Genomic DNA, 27543 nt, shown 5'->3' with positions numbered 1-27543 from the left:
ACTTACCCTGAGAAATGCATCAAGGGCTCCATTTTCCATGAATTCTATTACTATCATGACTGGTTTCCCTAAAATTAAAAAAAAAATACACACACACATATAGATATACATACAAGAAAAAAAGCATTGCTTCAGGAACCATAACCTAAACTTCAGGCTTATTCCCATTCTCATCCTTGATAAAATATGTGGCGCTCTTCTGAAAGGCTGAATGGGTGAGCTGTGAGTGTTTCTAATGTCCCCAGTGCAGCCGCTAAACTCAGTCTGCTTGGAAGTCTGTTTGGAAGACAGTTATGATTCACAAAATTAAATAACCAAGTCAGTGTGTTCTTCTGACTCCTCTCTGAACGAAACTCAGAAAAAATGACACTTGATATAAAGTGTAAAGACTAAAGTGTATCACTTTTATGGCTATTGAAGCTGAATGAAAATATCAGTCACTCCATCTGTCTATCAGATTTATTCTTTGATTCTCATCCTTCCTTCATTTATCCTGATTTCTTTCAGTGGTAGTAACATAAAAGAAGAAGTAGTCCATTATATACCAAGAAAAAACATTCGTTTAGAATATGCAATATATTCATGACTTGTTTTTTTGTTTAGGTACAAAATAACACTAATTTCTGACAGTCCACGTGACAAACGAAAGATATCAATATCTACCTCTTGTAACCACCCCTTCCAAATGGACAACATTTGGGTGGTCAAACTGCCCCATGATGCTTGCTTCACATAAAAAGTCTCTCCTTTGTTTTTCTGTGTAACCAACTTTGAGGGTTTTTATGGCTACTGCAACATCTCTTTTCCCTGGAAGTTTCAAACGACCACTGCAGACTTCTCCAAATTCTCCTGAAGTAATAGAACAGGCAAGTGCATTTTAATTTCAAAAATATTTCTTCTTGCAAAGTAAATGCATAATTCTAAAAATACTGTTAAGCTTTGCTAAACTATCTGTTATGCCAACTACTATTTTTTAACTGGATTAACACAAACTTTTTAAGAAACGAACATTTAGATTTGAAGTACAGTATATAATGTACACTGGTGATTAAAGCAGAAGGACACAGTTGCAAACTCTGAATATTGCTATTGTTTTTACTGTTTGAGAAGCAAATATTTTTTTAAAGATTTAAAAGTCTGGAATTCATATGCACCCGGACTGCTAAACTTAAGGGAGTTGGATCCAACATGTATAGTTACTATGAAAATATGTTTTATACGTAGGAAATAATATTCCTTTTAAATAAGTAACATATTAGTTTTTTGCATGGAATGAAATGGCTAACTGATACCTACAAATACATGAAAAAAAGATAAAAATGAAAGCCCAGCAAGAAGATGGTAAATCAAGTAAGAGGAAATGTATATTCCAGCAAAATTCTGGAACATTCTAATTAAAAAAAAAATACTAAGTCATTTCCTAAACAACAGGCCAGAACTATTATGAAGTAGTAGAATGATATCTTAAAAATCCAAGAGAAGACAAAAGATACACAGGTTTTCTGTGCCATTCGCTTCTTTTTCACTTTTTTTTTTCTTGAGCTCTCATAAACAAGTACAGCCTCATTGCTTCCAACAGTTCAGGTAAATGCAAAAGTTCTATACTTGAGGTATAATTATTTGCCTGTCATTATGATGTATGACTTTCGATCCTGGCTAAATGGAACAGCTGAACAAGGAAGCTACAACAGCCTTACCTGCACCAATCACACGCTCAATTTTAATACAGGAGGCATCTAGCTCCTTGGCGAATTGATGGACAGCTCTATTTGGGTCCTCATAGGTTTCAGGGTCAATGTAGGTTTTGGTGCCTGGAAATTTAACTGTAATGATGTAAGAAAGCATGACTGTGATGAAGCAAAGCACTTATTGTGCAGTCAGCCCAGGAATTTCATTATGCAGAGTGCTCCTTGGAACAGTGAACTTGCTTCCACATCACCTGAGTCACAGCAGTTTTAACAGACTACTTCAGTCTGTTGGCGTATGGGTATTATCTGCAAGCTTCTATAGGTAACATAGGATCCAGCTCATAGGTTACTAACTGAATTGCTTTTCCAGTAAATCAACAAAAGACATCACCAAAATTCTCTGACATGACTCTTATCAGACTGGAGGTTTAATTAAATTCACTGCTATCGTGGCATAGTTCAAGCCATATTGAGGTTTGTAATGGACTTCGAAACACATTTGTAAATCTACCAGTCAGTCAATCAATCAAATTAATACACTGGGAAAAGAAGACATTTCATTTACAGGTAGCCTACTACACTGACAGCAATATTAAAAACATTTAGACATCTTACTTATTCTTTTGATTTATTTTCTTAAAGACCAACCACCGTTGACATATACATAAAATTAGTACAAGATGTGAGGGACCACTGTCACAGAATCAGAGAGAAATTTACTAAAGACACAGTTTCATCTTCACCTTGAAGGGCAGTAGAGGCCAGATGTACAAAATGCAGAGTAAAGTTAGAAAATTTACAATATTCCTGGGATCTGCTAACCATGTATGACAGCAATTTGAAAGAGGAATGGTTTATATGAACTTTCAATTATAAGGCTCTGGAAGGAGGTAGCCAATATGCCTCAGAAAAGGTAGTCAAAATTCAAACAACACAGAATCATTTTAAAAGTTAAAATCTTCTTAAAATGCACCCAGAAGCATGCAGGTAACAGATAATGCTAAGTCAACTTTAAATCAAATTCATTACAATAATGTATTCCAAATCTAATCATTTGGTTAAAGACAAAGATAAGATAGATAGGCATATATTTGGTTATATTAATGCAATAAAAGAATTACACTATATCCTCAAAAAAACTTTATTGTTTTTAACAAAGCCACTGAACAATCTTTTCATTAAATCTTACTATTTTGAGAACAATATATTTCTTCATGTATTACACTGCAGCCTAACTGTGCTTATGTCATCACATTAAGTTAAAATTATATTTTAAAAAATAAACACATAACAAACAAAAAGAAGCAGAATGTCTAAAGAAAATGGGATTAAAAAATCTTGATTTATTCTGCTGTAGTTGATTGTTTATCCAAAATTGATTGTCTTAAACAATTATTGTTGCAGTTTATAAAACTGACAGATGCTCATTTGTTACTAAAGCTGAACATGAAAAAAAAAAACACAAGAAGAAAAGAGAGAGGGGATAGAAAGAGAAAAGAGAGAAGAAGGAGCAGAGGGAAGAGGGGGAAGAGAAAAAGAGAGAAGGGAAGAAAACAATAGGTTAACCTCCTAGATTGGCAGGCAGATGGAGAATGAGCCATCTTCTCCCTGTTTATTCTCTTTCTTTCTCTCATTGTTTTTTTGGTTTTGTTTTGTGATAAGGGAGCTAGATTGGAGGTAACCTTCTGCATCTCAAATGGGTCTCTGATGGTTCTTTATTCGAGCTGTCATAAAACATTTTGACAGGCCAGAGCAATTTTGGCATAAAAACATGAAATACTGCCCAGCTTGCATTCAAAGACATTGTTAGAAGAAATGGTAGGAGGAAACAAAATGTAAATTGGAATTGCTTCACTAAACTTCTCCATTGTGTTTATGTCTTTAAATGTAGCACTTGGGGCCATGGAGAGTTGAGGGCGCCTGATACAAATGACTGGACATTCTATTAAATGCAGTGCTCTAAAAGCTAGTTAAATGGTTGCCTTCATGTTTCTGTAAAAATTCAATCTGGTGTCTTAGCACCTAAGAAAATTGTCTGTGTACTAACAAAATAAAAGGACACCAACTTGTAAATAGCTGGTGACCATAGCTTTGTACTTTACGTATTGTAGATACAGCTATGAAAATCAAATAAAATGCCTGGTACTCATCAAATGACAAGAAAAGATATCTCTGTAAAAAAGGTGATTCGAAAATATCAAGCATTTACCAAGATAGATATTGTTAAGTGCACTTTAGTTTTTCATTATTCATTTAAAAATGGATGTTTTAAAATAAGGAAAACATTAACAATTTCTGAATAGTCTGGTTTGTTGCTTCTCTTAAGAGTACGAGCTTTTTTGTGTTTTAATATCTCATTTACATTTCTCATGAGTGTTAAGTATCTTAAAACCACCATTGATATTTTGTTCTGGAGATGAAAACTGTTTTTATATATCAAATTTATCTTGTCTATGTCAGCAAGTAAGACATGCAGCTCTATTTTTCTCTGACTACAAACTTGATGTCAAATGTAAAAAAAGCAAATGGCATCAAAATATTAAAACTGAGTGATGACAATTTAGCATAAGGCTATACAACATGTTTTAGATAAGCCATGTTCAATTTACCTTCTGCATTAACCTGAAAGCTAAAAGCAAATAAGCTAAAACGTATTTGATAATTTGGGGATGTCTCAGATATATTCAGTAAAGGAAAGAAAAGTGACATACTGATGAAGGTAAAATTAAATGATTCTGTCATCAAATTATTCACAAAATGGGTAGAATTGGGCATTTTAGGAACTAGAGGTTACTCGTCTAGATACATTTTAAACTAGATATAAAAGTTTAGGCATTCAAGTTTCGATTTGCTCCTTCCCGTTGGGAAAGTTTTACAAATACTCTCTCATGTTGTGAAAGAGAAAAAAATGTCACCTCCATTTTTTCTGTGTATCTCATCACTGATAATAATAGTAAAGATAATAACAGTGCTCACAATTTGTGTCTTTAAACCACACATTTTCTTGATTGATGTTTATACAGTTTTGTGACTTTCGGATGGGTACATGAGAATATCTTCTTAGATACTGACAAAGTAATTTGATAAATAACACAATGATTGATGTAATTCTTAGGTCAATTCTTAGAAATCTATCTATCCATGAGAAACTTTAGCAAAGATTATGCTACCAAGAAAAATAATAAATACAATTGTTTTTTAATATTTTTAAGGATTAACAATAAAAACAATGGGTTTGGATAAGAACATCATTAAACGTCTGAACTCAAATCATATGATCGTGAGGTTTTTACTTTGGCTATATGAAGTAATAACATTTATTTGCATAGCTCTCAGTTTTTTTCCTGGCCATCCACATTGCAACAGGGATAAGATTAATGCAGAGGGGCATCTATTTTCTATGGTTTCCAAAGATATCTTCTGAATATGATTTCTAAAATCAACTTTTAAGAATCAGGTAACCCAAATCCACAGAAAAACAGTGGAGGGTTGAATCCTATTATTATGAAATTGATATCAGGGAACTATCTATCCGACAGACAATGTATAGTAGCTGAAGAGAAAGAGGCTCCATAGCTTTGTCTTTCATGGTAGCATCACTCATTGGGTGGGAAAACAAGGCTCTGCCCTTCTACTTCTAAATGAATTCCTTAGCTAGAATACAGGCCATGCAACTTGTAATGGATTTTTGTTAGAATGGTATGAAACACTGGGGCAAAGTTTGCAAAAAGAAAAATCGTGACATAAAAACAGCTAAATATCCTGCAGTAGTATTAAAATTTCTTGTGAGAGATTACATTTCTCAATCTATTTTATGTTTTTAAAATTCACATCATATGATTTTCATTCTAAATATCTTGTTCAAATGCTTTAAAGCAACATTTTGACCTCATTAAGTACTTTCAAGCATGAGACATTAGGAATTTATTCATGCCAATGCTAACAACCAGGTGTCTGTATTAATTGGGGTACATAATAATAAAGAAAAGCCAAACACTTACAATGAAAGTAAAGCTCTTCATCCCCTTCTTGGTCAGCTTTGCTATAACCACAATGCCTAGAAAAAAATCAGACTTTTGATGATCTCAGTGATCTTACTTTATATATTTAAAATTCAATACAACATACCTTAATTCTTTGACAACATGCTAGTTAGAGCAATAAACAAAATGCAAAAAATTCCTGTCCATAGTTACGAACTCATTGATAGTAATGTAGTAACTCATATGATTAAAAAATGTATAGAATATAAAGTCTTTGTGTGAGATAATGTAGAAGGAACATGCTTCATGAACTTAGATTTATCAGTGAGTGAATATTTGCTTATGTTTTTTTTTCTCTGAAAAACAACAATGACAACAATGGATTCTAAATGGTCTCCACTGACCAGTAACTAAATGCGTACATCTTTCCCCAGCTATCTCCTATATTTATGATGAAAACCTAACTAAAAGTAACCAATAAAAATACACCCAATAGAAATTACAACACACATTGCTCTTAAACTAAAGGCAGTGAATGATTAAGCTCACACTGTATTCTGACCTTGGGAGAAGGGAAATTTATTGACCTTTAATATTTCATATCAGACAAAGGGTGTTTGCATTTATTTTCTAACATTCTAATACACTAAATAGTAAGTAATAGGCTGACATAATTCTGTAAAATCAACACATTCTGTGTTAAAGATTAGAACAAATTTGTGTTCTACCTTCTTCCAATGATGAAGCCAAAGACCATGAACACCAAAATGATGGTCCCTGCCACAGCCACCACGGCAATTATAATAACAGGATTCTGTTCACTGGAGACGGCTGTCGCTGGAAAGAGAGAAAATAGGCTCAGAAACACTCAACACCATGTAAGAACTTGAGAGGGTAAACAAAATCTTATGAATAAGAGATATCTATGCTTTTTAATTCACCTCTAATTTTAAATAAATGTATTATATTTTAATAATATAGACTTAAATAAATGCTTATTTTTTTTGCATTTTAAGGGCATGGTAAGGACAATACTTTCATCTATTTTATATTCCTCAGCTATAAAAGACACCTGTAAAATGCCTTATCGAATGGCTATCCCCTGCTTAGTTTATACGTGCCGCCGAAGCGAGCACTATCCCCTGCTTAGTTGTTGAAAATTTAGTTATGAATCAACAGAGCGAAATCTTTGATCTACAATCGTTATTAGACCTTCATTTTTTTTCCCCAGCAAGGTATTCGATCTCTGTTTCTCTTTTTCTGATATGTGAAAAAGGAAACAAAACATATACTCTGCATTTTTCAAAGCCTCTTAAGTGCTTTATCTGGCATATTATCAATATAAAGTAAAAATCATCATGGAATCATAGTAAATCATCCTGATTTTGTAACGCACCACAATTCAGGAAAAAGATGAGCAGAAGTATTTGTACTAATTTGACAAAATATGCTATACACACATTTGAGAGTTTAAGATTACCTAGGAGGTAGGCTATTTACAAAAGAGCAAACTTCCTGGAAGTAGTTTAAAAAATATTTTAGCATTATCTAATTGCAGATACTTCCTGTAGAAGGCTAAGTGATTCTTCTATGCTTATTAGGACAAGCCCAGTTGGACCTTTCTGAGAGTCTCTTTGGGAGCAGTATGTGTTTATATGTCCTTTAAAGCAGGCCCTGATTCCGATTCTTCATCAGGTCACATGGCCTTCTCACTTCCATTTTTCCAAATTAGTAAAGTTCTACTCATATGATAATTCATAATTGTCATATTTTCCCCAGAGTATTATATTTTCAATACCAGTACAGATTTCATAAAACAATCAAAGGAGTGTAAAAACAGTGGTGTATTCCAACAAATGATCCAGTTGCAAATATCATTTAATATACAATGTCAAACTAATATAGTTTGCTTATTGCTAAAACAATCAACAGGTGTAATCTTTAATATAAGGCAGGATGGAAAATACTACTCCTTGGTGGTGGCAAGGGACTGGGTCTCCAGGGCAGTACATTATACGTAGGCAGAGTATGTCTTTCCACAATAGGCAGCATAGAGTTTTTTTCCTATTGGGCCCTTCTTTATTTATCTATGTTTTCCTCTTTTCTTAATTTTGTATACCTATGCTAAGCTAACTATAGATAGAGCTTACATCCAAAAACAGTGAAGTAGTTCCAGTGTAATAGTTTCTGAACAAAGGTATATACACTCTCCCTAATTCAAGCACCTGCTGATTTGCTCCTTGAGGGAATTACACAATGGGGGGGGGGTGGGAAAAAGAAAACTTTTAGGCTTCAATTTCTGAATTGCAGCCTATTATTATTCGACAACAAAAAAAGATTTCAAGTATTAATTTTTGGTTTGGTTTGATTATTTTAAATTTTTATCTGTCTTTATATATATATATATGCATATATATATAAAATCTCTCTCTCTATGTATTTCTCTCCCTATATATTTCTAGCTATATATCTAGATATTGAGAGACAGAAAAAAGAACAGAGTAGCTCTGTTCATAAGGGAGGAAAAAATTATATACGTATGTGTAGAAATTGTTTCCATTCAATCGATGTGTCCCATGGGTCTAATTCTTTGCTTGTCTTAGGCTCAGTTCTGCCTTAGCATCAGAAACAGAACTCCAATGAGAAAACTGAACTCAGGTGAATGATGATTAGAATTTGTGAATATTTATATGTTTTTATATATAGTCAGGGTCACACTTTAATCTTTCCACAGTTAACCTTTATGGTTAATATTTTCATCTCTTTCATGGGTAATAAATTTTAAAAGTGCCATGTAAGTGCCATAATCATCACATCATGGTTTTAAAATTGTAAAAACAGTAGTATTGACTCTGAAGAGATGGGGATTTTAGGATATATGTGCAATGGAATAATCTGTTTAATTTCCCTTTTCAAACACTGTTCAAAGAACCTCTCTTTGGTGGCATGTTCACTTTTTCCCTCCTTCGAGGCACAGTGAATCACTGTTTCCTGACACTCTGATAGGATTGGGTCATGCACTCCAATGCTTAATTGTATGGCAGAATTTGTATACAAGTCTCTCTCCTTCACTGTACTTTAAACAGAGCATAATTGTGTCGTGTGTTGCTTCGCAACCCTAATTCTTAGCGCAGTCAGCAGTTCTCAAAGGGTGGTCTGGAAACCTGAGGGTCCCTCAAGAGCTTTCCAGGGGATCTGCAGGGAGGGTCAAAACTATTTTCTATGATATGATGTTATTTGCCTTTTCTCACTCTCATATGCTCACAGGTGCACAGTTGAGTTTTTCCAGAAGTTACATGACATGTGAAAACATCATTACTCTGATGGCTAATGAAATGTGTGTTTGTGTATTTTAAAGTTTTCTCAGTTTTAATTTCTAATGGTGAATATTGATAGATATAATCCAAATAATCAAAATCTCTTTGGAGATCCTCAGTATTTTTTTAATAGAACAAAAGCTTGAGAATGGCTGTGCTAAATAATAAAAGCTGACTTGAGACTTTCTGTGTGTACTCTGTGTACATTAACATAGGTAATATTAAGAATATCATTGAGTTAGATACTACTATGCTAGCAATTAGGGTACATGAGCTCATGCAAAGTCTCACAACTTGTTGTGGAAGAACTGAGATGTGAACCAAGAATATGTCTTGTAGCACTGACTGATAGTGGCAATCTGTTCCATGTTGATGACTGCGAGGTCTTCATTCCCTGCTTATTTACTGAGTGCCTTCTATGTGTCAAGCACTGATAGTAGGAACTGGCGAGACAACAGCAAGGAAGACATATGGATCGTTCCTTCATCAACTTTACAATCCAGTGGAAAAGAATAGTATGATGATAAAAATCGCTAATTCTTTCTAATGCAAAAATCTAGTTTTCACATTCACCTCATGTGATCATTCGGGTTTACTACTGCATCTTACTCTCTTTGAATCGTAGTTGCTTAATTCTTTAAATAATGAAAATTACATCTATGAATCTCAGGAATCAATAAAAAATAGTTTGGCCCAATATTCTCAATTTATGAAGTCAGCACAATGCACAAAATCATTTTGAAAGTTTTCAAACTTAGAGGTTTAACTGATAAAGAATGATTAGTTAAATGTGAGATAACTAATTAATGTGTAAAACAAGTTTAAACTATTCATTAGATTATGATAAAACATCATTTAAGGTGTTTTATTATATGAGAAATCACAAAGTTATATCATGAGATCAGTCTAAGTTGAAAACTACCAGGACACATCTGATTCAAGACCACTCAAATGTTCAAATGTTGAAATCTTAATGTAAAACACTTTAATTTTTTGTGGCCATTGATCTTAGATGTTCTCATTTTTAATCTTAAATACTCCATTAAAAAGATAAAGAATAATGGTGTTAAGTTTATCACACAAAATTATGTGAAATCTTTTCAATTGATGTCTCTGTGTCTATAATTCTATATAAATGATTTATATGTCAAATTTATTTCAATGTATGTTTTATTATTTGAGGTCCTGAGAGTTACTGCTTAATTTAAAAACAGCAAAATATTTTGAAAGAAGAATACGGTTAGCAAACTTAATGAGCATTTGTGGATCAAAGAATATTTGCTCATTTTAAAAGAGCTATAAAAATATTTTTCTGAAGTCAAAATAACCAATAAAAATTGTACTAATTTAGTTTACTTAAAAACTTTTTATTAAAAATTGAGGAAAGAAAAATCACATAATATTTTTTAGTTCATCTTTGTTTAGAATTATGTGGGAAGACTACACTGGCAAGAGGACAGGGTAACAGCTGGGTGAACCCTGTGCCTGGGCAGTAACATCAGGAGAAATCAAGAACTCCAAAATGCAGAAACACACCCTGATTCCTCAGCTAATGGAAGAACAACCAGCATAGCACTCAAGCTCTTCTGAGCTTGCACTCTGACAGTAAACTGGGACACGAATTCCCACATACATCTGCTTATTTGTGGTACATATAGAGACATGCATTGTTGTTATGTTCTGTAGAATTACAAAACAAAATGATAAAGGGGATTCAAGATACTGGTGATGTTCAATTTTTAGGCTGAATGGTTGATGCAGAGATAATCCTTTAATTATTATTCTTAATATTTCACATATACTTTGAATATATTCTCTAGGATGCTTGAAATATTTTATAAAAGATGAAAAGGGATGATAAAAATAAATACAACTTTTAAGATCTCTCTGAACTGCAATTTTTTAAATCATTGCTAAAAAATCAGGTAGCTTAAATTAACACAGATTTTTATAGATCATCTTTCCCTGGCCCATCCTGTGTATATATCCTGGCTTCATTTTGGGGTTTCTGTGAAGGAGCACCTTTGAGGGACACAACCAGAGTAATATTGTTTTGGGTTCTACAAAAACAGCTTGTGTCGATACACAATTGAACAAATCCTGTTTCTATTTCTGGCTTCATCTTTTCCAAAAAACACCCACCAAAAACCAAAAGACAAAAACCCAGTGTGTATTAAAGAGACTGATATAAATTACGAGATTCTAATACTGAGAAACAAAACAGCAAATTTTAAATTGTTATTCTGTATAACCTTTACAAAGTACATAATTATGCATATATATTCACCTTTAAATATAAAAATAATCTTGAACCAAATTATCTCCCTCAATATTGGAAAAAATATGACAGTTATAGAGAATAAGAATCCAAACCAGAGGTGGTAATTACCTTCAAACATTTTACCTGTAGCTTCCTCTAGTGTAGCAACATCAAGTCTGGGACTGTAATTTCCATAACCAGCAGCAGTAAAAGCCCGAATCTGGAAAACATACACTGTTCCTGGCTTCAGGTTATTAATGGAAGCTGAAGTGGACTTGGTTTTTACTGTCGAATAGGTCCGTTCCCTTTGATCCTAGAAACAATATATTCAGGGAATATTTAATTGTAATTGCAACCAGGCAATCTGACAGCCAATTCTTGCAATTTATTTCAAATTGCTGCATTGTTTTTATAAAGGCCTACATTGTACCCCGTGGAATATTGTAACATTGAGTTGTTTCTAAGATAATATAAAATGGAAATGTGAACACATGCCTTTGTTCTATAAATTTCAAAGAGAAATAATTTTGTTAAACCATTTATATGTTTTTTTTAAACCATTTATATGTTTTGAGCTTTTGCTTTGTTGGTAGGGGGCACAGTGGCAAGAACTATTTAACCATAAATATAATCAAATGTCCTATTGACCAAAACCCGGGTACACTTGTAAAATCTATGGTTTAGTAGAAGTCTTCCCTTCATAATGTAGTCTTTTAATACTTTTCCTGAATGTTATTCAGCAAGCAAAAGGCCATATGAGAAAAATGAGAAAGGTATTAAATCAAGAAATTTAGCTAATACCACTACCATACTGACATATCAACTGCTTTCATTAAAAACTACATTTCTCACAGGATAAAACCACTTTTACCAAACAATATTTAATAGAACATTTTAAATTAAAACTATCAATATAAAAGTTAAAGTACTGTATAATTTATGGTTTGGCAATATTTTAAACATCTCTTAGCTCAATTTTCCTCATTTTTCATGAAAACTGAGGCCTGCACAGTTTAAAAATGTGTTTATCATATTACATATGTATGAAATATATATCATAGATATATATTTAGATAGATATATATAGATAGATAAATACATATCATAGATATCATATAAATATATATGATATACTTATATATATCATATTATATAAGTATGAAATAATTATAAAAATTCAAGAATATGAAAACCTCCATCAAAACAATATCCAAATGAATAAAAATTTAAAGCTTAGTTGATATGACTCTAATGGGCTTTTTATTAAAAAACCTATAAAAACTACCCATCAAAATATACAATTTTAGACAGTTTCTTCTTTGTTCTATAATAAATAGCAGTGCTCAACTATGACAATAAAACTATTAATTAAAATCTGAAAATGTCAGTCTGGTTGTTTGATTTACCTTCACACTGGTATTTGCAAAAGTTTAAATAAATCTATACTTAAACTGTATTTAGTGAAGCTGATTTGTGATTGTCTTAATTATAATCATTTATAAAATTGTTAATATTATAAATATATACTTATCTCAAATAAAAGAACAAGGCATAACTGATATTAGATGGCATAATATCTAGAGATCACATGCTTACATATGTTACAATGCAATATATTATTCTGTTCTAATAATTGCCTAATTTGTAAGTTCAGCAAATGTAGACACATTCTGTTTTTGTCATGCAAAATAGAAAAGAAACTATTTGAACAAATTTAATCCAGACTATGGATGTGCAAAATATTTCCTTGCACTGTGAGAAACTTCACTCTCATTTACCCCCTAACATATTTTTAAAATGTATTTCATCGCTTTTGAAATCTGATGAAATTTCAGAAGGGACTGACTATAAACTCTTAGAGCTCACTGGAAAACAGACATAACAAAACCAAGAGTAAAAATAAGGATTCCCTCAGAAACACATTTGATGGGGCAAGAAATGTATTTCCTGGTACAAAAATAAGGTATTTAAAATGTAACTTTGGCCATGGAAGTCATGAATTCATAATGAAAATAATAAACAAAAATATTGTAAATTTAATCTGAACATTGAAACTAATCTTAAACTGTTTTTTCTTCAAAGGGAAGAAATGTATCTATTGCCAATGCACTGTATGCATTTAAATTAATCAATCAATTCAGCCTCCAAGATTTTCCAAAGCTTGGCTCCTATTTTGAAATTCTGTCTAAATGGTTAAAATGGCTAAGTATATATATTACAGCACTTTAGCTAACTTACTGAAGTCAATAAGTAACCCTTGTATTAATAATAACATTATTATTAATTACTAATATTAATATTAGTAATAGTAATGGTTTCTTTGTTTCAAACCTTGAACCAGGTCTTTCTGTGAAGTGGAGCCTATATAATAATTTGTAAACAGGGTCCCCACCCCCTCCAGATGGGTCAGAAATAAAGGCACTCATACATTCAATTATATCACTATTTACTCAAATTCAGCCATTATGAAGAAACTAAAGGGCAGCACTTGGGTTTTAGCCATCCTATTTTTCATGGAGAAAGGAATGTGACGAAGTGGTAGATATGATTAGTATGACATAGGTAGAATAAATTTCGGGAGGAATTTAAAGGAGCGGGATATCATCATCTGATTCTGAAATTTGGAGAAACTACATTATTTATTACGAAAAATATTTTTATTTGTTCAAATTACTAAATTATTTGAGGCCACCATCATTATCAATGAAACCACATAAATAAAAGACACCATTAAGGGCCCAAGCAGAGATCCTAAAAGAACCATTTTTCAAAAAATGCGTTGGGCTATGTGGCCCTATGGTACTAAAACATTCTACATCTAATTATTATATCAAAAATTGAACAAATATACTACTAATGGGATATTCTCCTTTGTGTAACCCAGAAACTTAATACACAGAAATCATAATTATAACGATGAGCCTGAGATGCAAGAGGATGGTTATTAAAAATGGCTAAAATTAACTCTGAATTTCAAAACAGCTCCAAATAGTTGGCATAATGACCAAGTTTAGTCTACAGTGCAGTAAGATGACATGAGATACATCGGCTGCGCATTTCAGCTGTTCTTAACACTTACTTTCTCGTAATACTTGATTTCATATTCGGTGATGACTCCATTGGGATGCTCTGGTTCCTGCCAGGAAAGCTCGACACTCCGCTGAAGCACCCTCTCCTTCATCACTCCGCTCACTTGCGAGGGAGCTGTTTGGACAAGACATGTCAATAAACAATGAGAAAATTCACTGGATGCCTCAAATCAAATGTCACAACCGATCAGTCCCATGCTGTGCCAGTTTCATTAAGGTAAAAGAAAGCACCTTTTCATAGCTCACAATTCAGAAGCTAATGAATATTCAAACAGGACCTTATTACTGTTCATAAACCTTAATAGAAATTTAAATTAAAGTGCAAACAGCAGAAGATAGCATTGTTCAAGTTAGTGAAAAATGGAAATGATGGGGCTGAAAATGACAATTAAGCAAATGAATGCTAATTAAGGCTACAAAATATGATTTCAGATTAATCTCCAGTGATAAACTAAGTCCAAATATTTACTTCACATGCAGTGGCAATACACTTCTTAAAAGAAAAAACAGTTTAATACTGTGGAAGAAAAAATTATATGAAATGGCTACTTTAGTCAATTAAAGGGATCACACTTTTTAAAAATGTTTTTATGTTTTAACTGTATGTGTGTGTATGTATGTGTATTCCCAAAGAATTCCAATTAATCTTGGGAAAAATTTTTTACACTTCATTAGGTCAAGATGCAAGAGAATGCTAAAGCTACCGTTACTTAAATGTGTGTGAACACACACACACACACACACACACACACACACACACACACACACACAGAAAGACTCTTGCACATGTAATTTGGGTCTACGTAACCTGGGTTTCAAGCTTTGATAGAAGCAATTCAAGCTACAACTTTGCTTTCTCTTTCTATATAGATAATAATATGCTTAGAGTCCTTTCATTCTCATTAGTGGCATATACTCTTTTTGGTAGCTAAGACTGCGGAATGTAGTAAACTAATTTGCTCTGTCTAATTTGCTCGGTGATGATTAACTAGTTGTCTTCTCTGTCTAAATGAGTAGCTGCACTGGCTTGGCTGAATTTCAGTGGGGTCATTATGTTTCATGTATCATGCTCTATCTCATTCTGTAAAATATTTTCAGCCTGTTAATTTAATTTTCAGATGTCCAAGATTGTTAATAATCCTGCTGACAGAAAAGCAATTATATGGGGCCAAAGCTGTTTAAGCAAGCTTCTGATGTTTATCCCTTTGACTTTATTTTGTTACTTCTACTTCTTAATATTTGCTTGTATCAACGTCTAGGAAAAACATTTTTCACTTCTTTCTGGCATGGCAATTTTGAGGGAAGGACATGGAAGATGCATGATTCCCATTTCCTCTCAGATTACGAACAGAAGCGTAACTAGGGCAGATTAAGTGGAACAACTTTCCCTTTAGGGGGATGCAGCTGAAGTACTCAGCAGACTGTGTTTACAGACTAAATGCGTTTCTGATATGTTTCCAATGAAACAAATTTCTAATAAGAAATCTTATTTTTGCCATGACTTTTAAAACCTGAATCTATGCAGCGAAGAAGAGTTTGTTTCTAAAGTGATTTGTCTCTCCATCCAGAACATGCTTAGCATATTTCAGTCGCCCGAGATGTTAGAGGCTGCGTCCTCAAGCCATAGCCTGGGGAAACAGAAACCCCAACGAATTTTGAGGTGAGCTTCTACTTAGCAAATAATTTCCAATAGTCTAATTTACTTAAAATCATTCAGAAAAATCTGTATTTAAACTCCAGTAAAAAAAATAGAATGCAGCACAGATAAGAATACTGCATTAGCTAATACACTGAATTACTCAGTAAAGCTGCTGGTCTCTGATTGGGGTTTATGATGTGTGCCATTTGGAAATATATTTGCTGGAAACAGGTAGAGAGCTAAGAGGTGCCAGCTAGGTCTCTTTCAAACAACACACCTAGCTTAATGTGATTTTCAGTGTAAAGCAAACTATACGACACTTTGCTTAGTCTTTATCCTAAAAAGTAAGGTGAAGAGACACTGAATTCTTCAGGGTATGGAGGAGACGTGGGGTATAGATGTACCTCATTTAGTTTCTGATATGTTGCAGCAAAATCTAAGTATAGAACGAGATTTGATTTCTGCAAGTTACACACTACAATTATAATCATTATTTCATCCTGGAAAAGAACTTTTACCAATAAAATTATGGTAATTTGAGGGTTGGGGGAAAAAGATGTCAAAAATACATTTGTAACATATGGTATTTTAAAACCCATATCACACCACTAATAGTGACTTTTCCCTCTTTTGTACAAGGAGCCACATCTATAAATGACTATACTCCTGATTTTCTGGATATTTCCTTTTTAAAAATGTGTCCCCTGCTGATACAATATAGAGTCACACATTTAAGAGGGTCAGAGCTAGAAGTACTAGCACATGGCCCTTGAGAATAGGCAAAATGCAAGATAGGAAATATCTTTGTCTTATGTCCTTCAAATGCAACATTTTAGTACAGGAGAATTGATAATATTTTCCCTTGAGTTTCAATATCTTAGGCATAAGGATATATACCTTATAAACAACATCTCTAAGCAAGTAGATTCTAACAGAGTCATTATTTTCAGATAAACTTCTATGTAAAAGTAAAATTGAAGTGGCATAAGGTTCTTCAATCTTAAGACATAATGATTTCTATGCTTAATATAGTTGATTTAATTAATCATATCGTAACAATTCACCAATACACTCACTGTTACACCAAATACCCAATTAACTACAATCTGAAGTTAATTTTGAAAAGAAGTGTCTACAAGTAAATTATATACATACTTAAGATCCAATTAGGTGTTGTGATATTTAAATTATAATTTTTGTAATTAGCAAAGTGAAACAAAATCTACTGTAATGGGAATTGATGTGAAGCTAAAAAATAGTAACCAACAATAATAAATTTCCTAAATTGGAAAATGTAGGAAAACAAATACCACATAGAGAGGAGCTTTTAAATATAAAATTTTAAAGGTTTTTTTTTTTAAGATTTTATATGACAGAGAGAGAGACACAGTGAGAGAGGGAACACAAGCAAGGGCAGTGGGAGAGGGAGAAGCAGGCTTCCCACTGAGCAGGGAGCCTGACTCGGGGCTTGATCCCAAGACCCTGGAATCATGACCTGAGCCGAAGGCAGATGCTTAACAACTGAGCCACACAGGTGCCCCTTTAATAGGGTTTCTAACAAACGATTAACAGATTCATTTCTCACCTAAGTTTCTAGCGATATTCAAATATAAAAATTAATTTCAATGGAAGAAACACATGGAAGATTCTCATGACTTATCGGGTACCTGTACAGAGTCTCTGCAATTGACAGTGAAAGACAATCTTAGAAAATTCAGAAAATGGTTTCTGTGGTTCAAGTGGAAAATCTCAACAGCATAAGAACAAAGTTGATGAAGTTGATGCAAAAGGAAATCAGAAATCTAATAACAGGCCAAAAGGTAAAATCTGTGGGCTGCAATTATTAGTAGAAGGCTTTGAATTTAAATATAATCAGTAAGAATGGTGGGTTTATGTACAGACTTGAACCAATCAACATTTTACAGATTTTGAGCTTCAAGCACTGGTATAAGATTTTTTGATCTTAATCAATTTCTTTTTTTTTTTAAGATTTTATTTATTTGACAGAGAGAGACGAAGCAAGAGAGGGAACACAAGCAGGGCGGGTGGGAGAGGAAGAAGCACGTTTCCCGCCGAGCAGGGAGCCCGATGTGGGGCTCGATCCCAGGACCCTGGGATCACGACCTGAGCCGAAGGCAGATGCTTAATGACTCAGCCACCCAGGCGCCCCTTAATCAATTTCTAATTAAAATCCAAGTATAGCAGATATATTTAAATTACAAGATGGAAAATATTCATAAGTCTCCATTTTTTTTCCCACTAAAATATTAAATTTACCTACAGGTATGGAAAAATTTCCCAGCATGAAGTGGAGGAAAAAGACAATTTAAAAACATTGCATGAATAGGTGAATGGCCCTCTAAAGATGTCCATACTCTAATTTCTGGAACATGTGAATATACAACATTACATGGCAAGAGGGACACTGCAGATGTAGTTAAGGTTATAGACTTTACAATAAAGATATTATCCTGGATCTTTGCCAGTGGGCCCAATCTAATCATGTCAGCCCTTAGGAGCAGAGAAATTTCTCCAGCCAGGGTCAGAGAAATGCTATAGAAGGAGGAGCCAGGGAGATCTGAAACATGAGAGGAAATCAACCTGCCATTGCTGGAGGGGCCACATGGGATACATGAGAAGATACACGGCTTTTAGGATCATAGATTTTAGGATCAAAGACTGGCCCTGGTTGACAGAGGAAGGGAAATGGAGGCCACAATTCTGCAAGTACAAAAGCCCTAAATTCTGACAACATGAATGGACTTGGACATGCTTCCCCAGAGCCTCGAGATGAGAGGCCAGCCCCACTGCACTCAGACTTCTGACCCATAGAACTCGAAGATAATAAATGGGTGTTGTTTTAAGGTTTTTGTGGTAGTTTTTTTTTATGGTAGCCAGAAAAAGCTAATACACATAGTAAAAAAAAAACAAAAAACAAAAATAGACTTACCGTAATTTTAATGAAGTCTATAAGATAATAGATAAAATAGGATAGTTTAATAACATGATCTGTCAGACTTTACGTTGAAATAGCATAGAGTCAAGGAATTTTGATCTTAATTAGGAGTCAGAATGCAATGTCTTATAGGAAAAAAATCTCCAATATACATTTGGAAGAAAGGTGTGTTTGTGTGTGTTTGTAAGAGAACTTCAATGAAGCTCATGAATTTGATATTGGATTTAAAAAGTAATTTATTTATACTAGTCATTATTTTTACTACAGTTAAGTGTTCTCAACTGAATTTCAATAAAGAATTGTGAGTGAAAAAATAGTATTTGTATTTCTAAACAATACAATGAGGTAAGATGAGTCAACAAGCATGAAATGACCTTTCACCATGCATTTCAAATTGTTAATACTATTGACAGTTGTTAGATTTCCATTAGGTAAATACAAAAAGTAAAAATGAAATTTTTAGAACACAGTTAAATGCAAATCTGACAATAATAGAATAATAGTCTTTACTTAATGCTTTATTTGCTATCCAGTACGGAATTCATTTTTTAAAAAAGATTTTATTTATTTATTTGAGAGGGAGAGAGAGAGAGAATGAGAGAGAGAGAACAAGCAGGCAGAGGGAGAGGGAGGAGCAGGTTTCCCGCTGAGCAGGGAGCCCGATGTGGGGCTCAATCCCAGGACCCTGGGATCATGACCTGAGCCGAAGGCAGACGCTTAACCAACTGAGCCACCCAGGCGTCCCCGGAATGCATTTTTAACAATCCGTGAAATAACAAATATGTGTAATCTTAGGAGCTTAGCATTTTATAATGCAACTTTTAGCTTTCTTACTCTTCCCCACAGATGTTTCATTTTTACACTACAGAACAAATGTATAAAAATATATAGAAATTTACTTCAAGAACAAACACTAGGCCATAAGTAGACATGATCCAGTTGAGTATCATGTAATGTATCAATTTCATTTTTAGGGTATGTTAGAATACATAAAAATTCTAACATGTGGGGCACCTGGGTGGCTCAGTCGGTTAAGCATCTGACTCTTGGTTTTGGCTCAGATCATGATCTCAGGGTCCTGAAATTTAGTGCCCCTGTGGGGCTTCACGCTCAGCGGGGTGTCCACTTGAGGATGTTCTCCCTCTGCCCCTCCCCCCACTCATGCATGTGCTCTATCTCTCTCAAATAAATAAATAAATCTTTTAAAAAAGTTCTAACACGTGATTTCACTAACTTTAACTTCCCGGGTATGAAAAAAACAGGGTCACTAATAATATTATGAGCAATAAATACAAAATTTTATATGAAAGAGAAAGTGCAGGGACAAAGGGCAATTGAGTCTGCAGCAATTATGAACAATTAATTTGCAACAGCTGTCTGTCAAATTATTTTTGGTTGGATAGAAGCATAATCTTTGCCTAAAACAGACAAGTCTCATTCTGTAAGTAGTTGAAAAAAATCAGTGGAAAAAGAATTGATCTTTTTCAAAATTAAATTATATACTTTGCATTGCTACCTATTTAACACACCCACTAGGATGATGATGTTTTACTCAAAATGTAAGATATACAATATAATAAGATATATCACAGAAGAGATTTCTAAATAAATTTAATTAGCAATAATCATGCCTCGGATAAACCTCATTGGCTACGATACTGCCACTGCTCAAAGCTTCTAAATAAATTTAAAAACAATTATTAAAAAGACAACTTCAGTAAGAGCTAAAAATAAGATCTGAAAGTTCTCTGAAAAAGTGAATATGAGGGGCGCCTGGGTGGCTCGGATGGTTAAGCGTCTGCCTTCGGCTCAGGTCATGATCCCAGGGTCCTCGGATCGAATCCTGCATCGGGCTCCCTGTTCAGCGGGGAGCCTGCTTCTCCCTCCACTTCTCTCTCTCTCTGTCTCTCATGAATAAATAAATAAAATCTTAAAAAAAAAAAGTGAATATGATGTTGAACCTAATAGCGCAGGAAAAGAAAGCATCCCGGATTGTAATCCAAGCCAAGTATATATGTAAGTCATGTCAATACATTTCCAGTAGAGTGGTAAAATACATAACCGGGACAACGAAAGTCACTTCTCCACTCTTTGAATAACTAAGAATGGCCTTTTTCTTTAAAGCAATAGTCACAACATCTTTGTAAAAATGATCTGACAAAACATTTGGCTGAGAATAAAATTTTCTTCTCTGTTATCATCTGATGATTAAGAACTAATTGTTTGCATGTTTAATTAATTACCATAGGAGTTAGCACTTCCTGGCAGAATCTCTACGTAAAATGCCATAAGGGCAAGGAGGTAAGGGTTGTGGAGAAAGCTACTGTGGCTATTGGTCCTAAACATATATTGGAACTCCTGCTAACTTCCAAAATGTTAATTGATGAGTGGTTAATTTGTAATTTTCATATAATTACAATGTAATTGTAATTCTCAATGTAAATAAAATGAAATATTATATAGCCCGGAGGTATAAAATAGGAAGCTTCTCAGAACTAGCTATACTATTCAAGCCAGTCATACCTACAAAGGAGTAAATGATCACCTAATATAACAAATTCAGAGAGGTTAAGGGACCCTTGATATTAAGTCATATATTTCATCTATCTTTTTAATCAATAGGTTATGCTACTTTTTACTACAGATCTTCCCTCAACTTACGATGGGGTTATGGCCAGATAAACCCATCTAAGTTGAAAATATTCTAAGTTGAAAATGCATTAAATACATCTAACCTACCAAACATCATAGCTTAGCCTAGGCTACCTTAAACATTCTCAGAACACTTAGATTAGCCTACACTTGAGCAAAATCATCTAACACAAAGTCTATTCTATAATAAGGTATTGAGTATCTCATCTAATTTATTTAATACTGTACCGAAAGTGAAAAACAGAATGGTTGTAAGCGTATCAGCTGTTCACCCTTGGATTGTGTGGCTGAATGGGAGCTGCAGCTCAGGGCTGCTGAGCAGTATCACAAGAGAGGATCATACAATATATCACTAGCCCAGGAACAGATCAAAATTCAGAATTCGAAGTACCATTTCTAGTAAATATGTATCACTGTTGCACCCTTGTAAAGTTAAAAAATCGTAAGTCAAAAAATTGTAAGTCGAACCCATTGCAAATTGGGGACCATGTTCTATTTAATATATATGTATTTGGCATTTATTAGATGCAGGGCACTGTGGCATTTCTATAAATCCTTACAGTTGGCAACATTCATATATATAATCTTCTTTATATAATAATGTATATGTATATGATCTTTTTCCTTCCGTACTACAGCCCTGTGAAGTAGGTATTGTTCTGTTTTATTGGTGAAGAAGCTGAGGGTTACAGAAATTAGGTGGCATCTGCTCAGGGGGCAGATTTTAGATTGAATCCCATGTTTTTAAGGTCTACTTCCCATCTGTTTTCAACTACAGCATGATAATTCCAGGCGAGAGCAGACACTAGAAGGAGGAAAGCTGAGCAGTCATTCATTCATTTAACATTTGTTAAGAATCCACAATGTGCCATAATGATGAAGAGACCCTAAGGGATCTGCTCAATACAATAGTCCTAGAACCTGCAGATACCAGAAGAGGTCAAACTGAGTAGATAATTTTTTAATTACTTTTTTTTCAAAAGGGCAAATTCATGTATATGCTACAAAATTCAAAAGGTATAAGACTCCCTCCTCGTCTGGTCCCATGTCACAAAGTTACCCTTCCCTAAAGCAACAGTTTCTTTGAAATCTTTCCAGAAATAGTCTACGTGCATACAAGCATATGCATTTTTTACAAGAATGGCATTATTCTCATAGCACAGTTCAAAACCCTGATGTTTTCCCTTATAATTCATTTAAAAAATTGCATTATTAGGGCGCCTGGGTGGCTCAGTTGGCTAAGCGACTGCCTTTGGCTCAGGTCATGATCCTGGAGTCCCTGGATCGAGTGCCGCATTGGGCTCCCTGCTAGGCAGGGAGTCTGCTTCTCCCTCTGACCCTCCCTCCTCTCATGTGCTCTCTCTCTCTCTTTCAAATAAATAAATAAAATCTTACAAAAAATAAAAAAATAAAAAATTGCATTATTAAACACATGCGGATCTGCATAGCTCTTTCATCAACTATGTTTATTATACTATGATGTACTTGACCAGGCTTTATCAATAAACATAGGCCTTTCCCATTTTCTCTTGTATATTATGACACAATGAAACTGCTGGTAAACCAGTATTTAATATGAATCTTCTAAGGAGAATAAAATATTTCAGAGCAATCTAGTGCTTGCCAGAAAAAAGGTGGGTGAAGTTATTTGGACTGACTAGGCAAAATGTGGCCATTGTTAAAACTCATTTAGAGTCATTGCTTCATAAAAGGAAATGAGTAATAAATAAATTTATTATCACTTAAATGTTTAAGATGGTACCACTCTAAGTGCAGACTGGCTACTCCAAGTGCAGCTGTAAGTCAGTGGGCTATGCAGAGTGAGGAATTTGTGTCAAATGTACATCTATGGCAGCAAGTACTTTTTTGTTATTTCTCAGCTGACATCTTCTACTTAGCAAAACTTTCCTGATGAAAGAAGCATTTCTTTTTCTTTGCAGGCTCCTTGGTGATTTTCTTTCTGGGGCAAGCCACTTACCATATATTAGCATTCTGAGTAGCAGTGTCTTTTAAAAGTATTCTAGCATTAGTCTTAAGTATCCTTCACTGTTACACTAAAATGCCCAGAAGGTAAGATCACTCTAACAACATTGTTACTGATTTCTGATGAGAGTTTCATTCATTTATAAATTCAACATAAAATTTTTCATGACTGCATATAGTGTAAACAAAGAACAGAATGGACCATAAAGATGATGAGGCCAAAGTTCTCACTTTCAAGGAGATTTAAATGTAGAAAACGAGTTAAAATGTGAATATGTACATTTTGAATGCACAAGTAAATAGATGAGATGTGAACCAAGGGCCAGTAAATTCTTGGGAGGCAGTTAAGAGCAAGCCACACAAAACTTTCTCTGTTTCAAAACAAAACAAAAAATCATTTCTAATTCACTATTTGGTATAACTACATATTAAACTAATTATCAGGAATGTTGCTGTCAGGTCTATAATCCGCAAGAGATAACTTTATATTAACTAAATAACAACAGAGCCTGATTCAAGACTCAGCCTATGATTTCTCTCTAGTGGCCTCCACCAATAAGTCACAACTTAATGAATCATTTTTCCTCTGCTTCAGCTAATACAGAATTATTACTTTTTCCCTAAAATACTATTTCCCTTGTTGACAGTACTACATGATGTAACATTTAGTTATTTTGTAGTTTTTGAAAATCCCCCCTGCTACTCTCATGTTCCTTGAAGGCAGGAAACTTAAAGAAGCAGTAGAGTGTAGGAGTGAAGGGCATAGCCCCCGTGAACTAGTCTACTGGATTTGTTCATGGGTTCCATTGTTTATTTGCAGATTGTGCAACCTTGAACCTCCCTGTGCCTTAGCTTTCTCAGCTTTCAAAGAGCTATAATTAGATTGCATACTTCATAAATATAATTGTTCTAGAAATTTCATATATAGATACATATTAAATACTTAAGACCATTCCTGGCACATGCTAAGAACTCAAAACAAAATATTATGTATTATTATCCTATACTTTTATGTCTGTATTGGATTTATGGATGCCTGGGACTCATTTCAGAATACTCTAAGGTCAGAGTCAGGCATCAGTATTTTTCAAAGGCTTCTCAGATGAAGCTAATGTACAGCTGAGTTTGAGAACAATTCCTTTGCAGCTTTGGGAGGAACATAAATTGTCATTTCAAGGTGGGGTTCCAGTGCTCTCCATAATAAATGCTGACAACAGTTACATTTTTAAATATTATATTGAGAATTTTTATTCAATCTCTAAAATTTAGAAATTTATACTATTTTATATGTACCAGCTAGACAGAAAGACATTAATGTTAAGTCATTTGGAAGGGATATATATCCTTAAAAAAAATGAAATAACTATCAAACCAGGAAGGAAACCAACAATACGCATCTTTTTAAAAATATTGTAATATATGTTGAATTGAGAGCAAAATACAGATGAAGCAAACCTCTTCTCTATTTTGGGTGGTAAGAAAGCAAATATTTTGAAGGATAGTTTTTAAAAGCCACCATCACATGTTCTATCAGGTAATCTGGCTCCATCTCTAATTTTCCAGGAATCTATAGATAGCTAAAGACTACGTTATTTATTTATTTATTTATTTATCAGACATTCAAATAATCACTTTATTTGCATACTTACTGTCATGCTTATATGTCATATTTACTTTACAATAGCTATGCAAAGTGCATATTATTTTTCCCATTTTGTAGTTGAGGAAGTTGAGGCTTGGACAGTTTAAACAAATTCCCTAGGATGCCACAGTAAGTAGCAGAATTAAGATTCAGAATCAGTCTATTCTCGTTTAGGAAAATAAGTTGCTCTCACATTACAGTGCAGAGCTTTTACTCATCTTTTTCCTTAGACACTGAAATTCTTTCCCTGTCTAAATTCTATTTACATCTGCCTCAAACATGTAAATATTTACTTCTCCAAATCCAAATTAACTTATTTTTCTGTCAACATCTTAATGACTACGTTATTTATAAGGCCAACAATGTGACTATGGCCCACAACCAGACCTTTTTTAATAATTAAAATGAACCCTTAAATAGAATAAGAGATATGTGTGGGTGTATAAATATATAATATAAATAACACACATTTGTTAATGACCAAAACCTCCCTTACATGTCATCAAAATAACATTTTCAGTTGTGTACATTTTCATTGGTCTTAGAACATGTTTTATTATAAATGAAGAAAAAATTGTGTTGTATTTCAATCACAACAATATTGTAATAACAGTTGACAATTTTTGAAATGTTAATTTAGTCCAAATGCTAATGTTGTGAATATCTTTAATTATAATATTCATAACTATCTACATTCTTTATAACACGAATATCCTATTAATTGATTTTAAATAGACTGTCTAAATTATTTTATTTGATATTTGTATTCGATTACTCTATATTGCCTTACAATATGTACATGATTATAATCCCTTATTTAGATAAGTTTAATTTATACACTATTACATATATCATGAAATCACATGAATATTCTTAAGTTATGTAATAATATATACTAATATTTTATACACGTTTACATAGGTGTAAATTTGTGGCTAAGCAAGCTCATTAATTCCTCCCCTAAATATCTACACAATGTTTAAAATACTGTTCAGTATATCATAACAATATTCTGGAAATACACAAATTATTTTTCTGGAGAAGTAAAGCATGTATTTAAATATGAAGGTTGTTTACTAAGAGGAACATTGTCAATAAGAAGAATATTAAAGAAAGAGGAGACATGAGTTTTGCCTTAAAGCAGTGTGTTTGTTACATATTTTCAGAAAACATCATATTTTCCATTAGAATAAAACTTGCATTACTGACTGCCACTGTGTGCTTGCTATATGACTCCACTGCATTCAGAGCTCATTAGTTCCTCCCCCAAATCCTTTTCCAGGATACCACTATTTTTCATTATTGTAAAATCAATAAAATCTATTGCTACCAAAAGTTTAAAAAAATTAATAAAAGAGAATAACAATTGAGTGTTCATTGCACATAATAGTTTCATAAAAATGTTTCACATGCAAGTGTTCGTATGTACGTATGAATGTACCAAAGTAAAGATATAAAGTATGCCTCTGTAAATTACTATTAATCAATATTTTAAACTTATTTTGAAAGCCACTTCATTATATGATATATAATTGAGGGTGAATCCACTTATAGAATGATATAAATATGTTTAAAGTCATACAATCCAAAACCTAAGACAGCGAATATAAGATTGACAGTTCCATATTATGCCATTCTTTTACTCTATCTCAAAGTTCTTGATAATGATTGAAGAGAATGACCAATTCCATTATACTCTGGCTGCTATCGATTTCATACTTTCATACTTTTTTCTTTTTATTCTCTCTCCTCTGTATCTTCTACTCTGGTATGAATTGTTTTTGACTCTATTTTTCTCTAGGCCTAAAATTCGTATGTACCCAAACCATCCTACTTTCTAGAATATTATCTAACAATTTTATTTTTTGCAGAAGTTGTTCCCCATTTGTGGTTTTGTTCATTTTATTTTATTTATTTTTATATTTTTTCCCCCAAATCATCACTCTGGTGGTGTTAAAATTAATTTTGATTTTAATTTTAATCCCATTCTATTATAAGTTGAATTATTCAAGAAGGAAAGAAATAAGGGAAGGGAAAGGAAGGAAGAAGCTCAGGGTAAGGAAGAGGAGAAGAAAAAGAATAAACCTGAAGTATCTCAAAACTCACTGAAACTACCTCATTTAAATTGTGTTAAGTGTAAAATGTTATCACCTCAATTTCTCTAGGTATTGTGAATATATTTTCTCTCCAATGTGCATAAACTTAACAAATTCATAGTGCTTGATAATAAGTTCTCAATACCAGTTGTGATTTATTAGTGGACTTCAGGAATTTATTATAACTGGAGCACTTCGTTTAATAGAATCTGCTAACTATGTTTCAACTACCATTGTA

General features: G+C 33.4%; 1 protein-coding gene and 1 pseudogene across 5 annotated transcripts in view; both read right to left on the bottom strand.

Moving 5' to 3' along the window:
* The window catches only part of EPHA7 (EPH receptor A7), a 166963-nt gene that overhangs the window by 14708 nt on the left and 124712 nt on the right, over positions 1–27543 (bottom strand). The window contains exons 6-12 of one of the 5 annotated variants that reach the window (XM_027603119.2): positions 14328–14452; positions 11393–11561; positions 6400–6508; positions 5690–5745; positions 1698–1823; positions 664–849; positions 7–68 (exon numbers count right to left, since the gene is read on the bottom strand). In XM_027603119.2, coding sequence (XP_027458920.1) covers positions 7–68; positions 664–849; positions 1698–1823; positions 5690–5745; positions 6400–6508; positions 11393–11561; positions 14328–14452 — 833 coding nt within the window. Of the gene's footprint in view, positions 1–6; positions 69–663; positions 850–1697; positions 1824–2319; positions 3129–5689; positions 5746–6399; positions 6509–11377; positions 11562–14327; positions 14453–27543 lie in introns of those variants that run through there. The other 4 variants (XM_035728635.1, XM_027603117.2, XM_027603118.2 and 1 more) reach the window with 4 other exon arrangements.
* On the bottom strand, positions 20479–20608 carry LOC113928208 (annotated as a pseudogene).

Source organism: Zalophus californianus, chromosome 7 (genome assembly GCF_009762305.2).
Source record: "Zalophus californianus isolate mZalCal1 chromosome 7, mZalCal1.pri.v2, whole genome shotgun sequence".
NCBI classification, from domain to species: domain Eukaryota; kingdom Metazoa; phylum Chordata; class Mammalia; order Carnivora; family Otariidae; genus Zalophus; species Zalophus californianus.
This window is presented reverse-complemented; position numbering and strand designations above follow the sequence as displayed.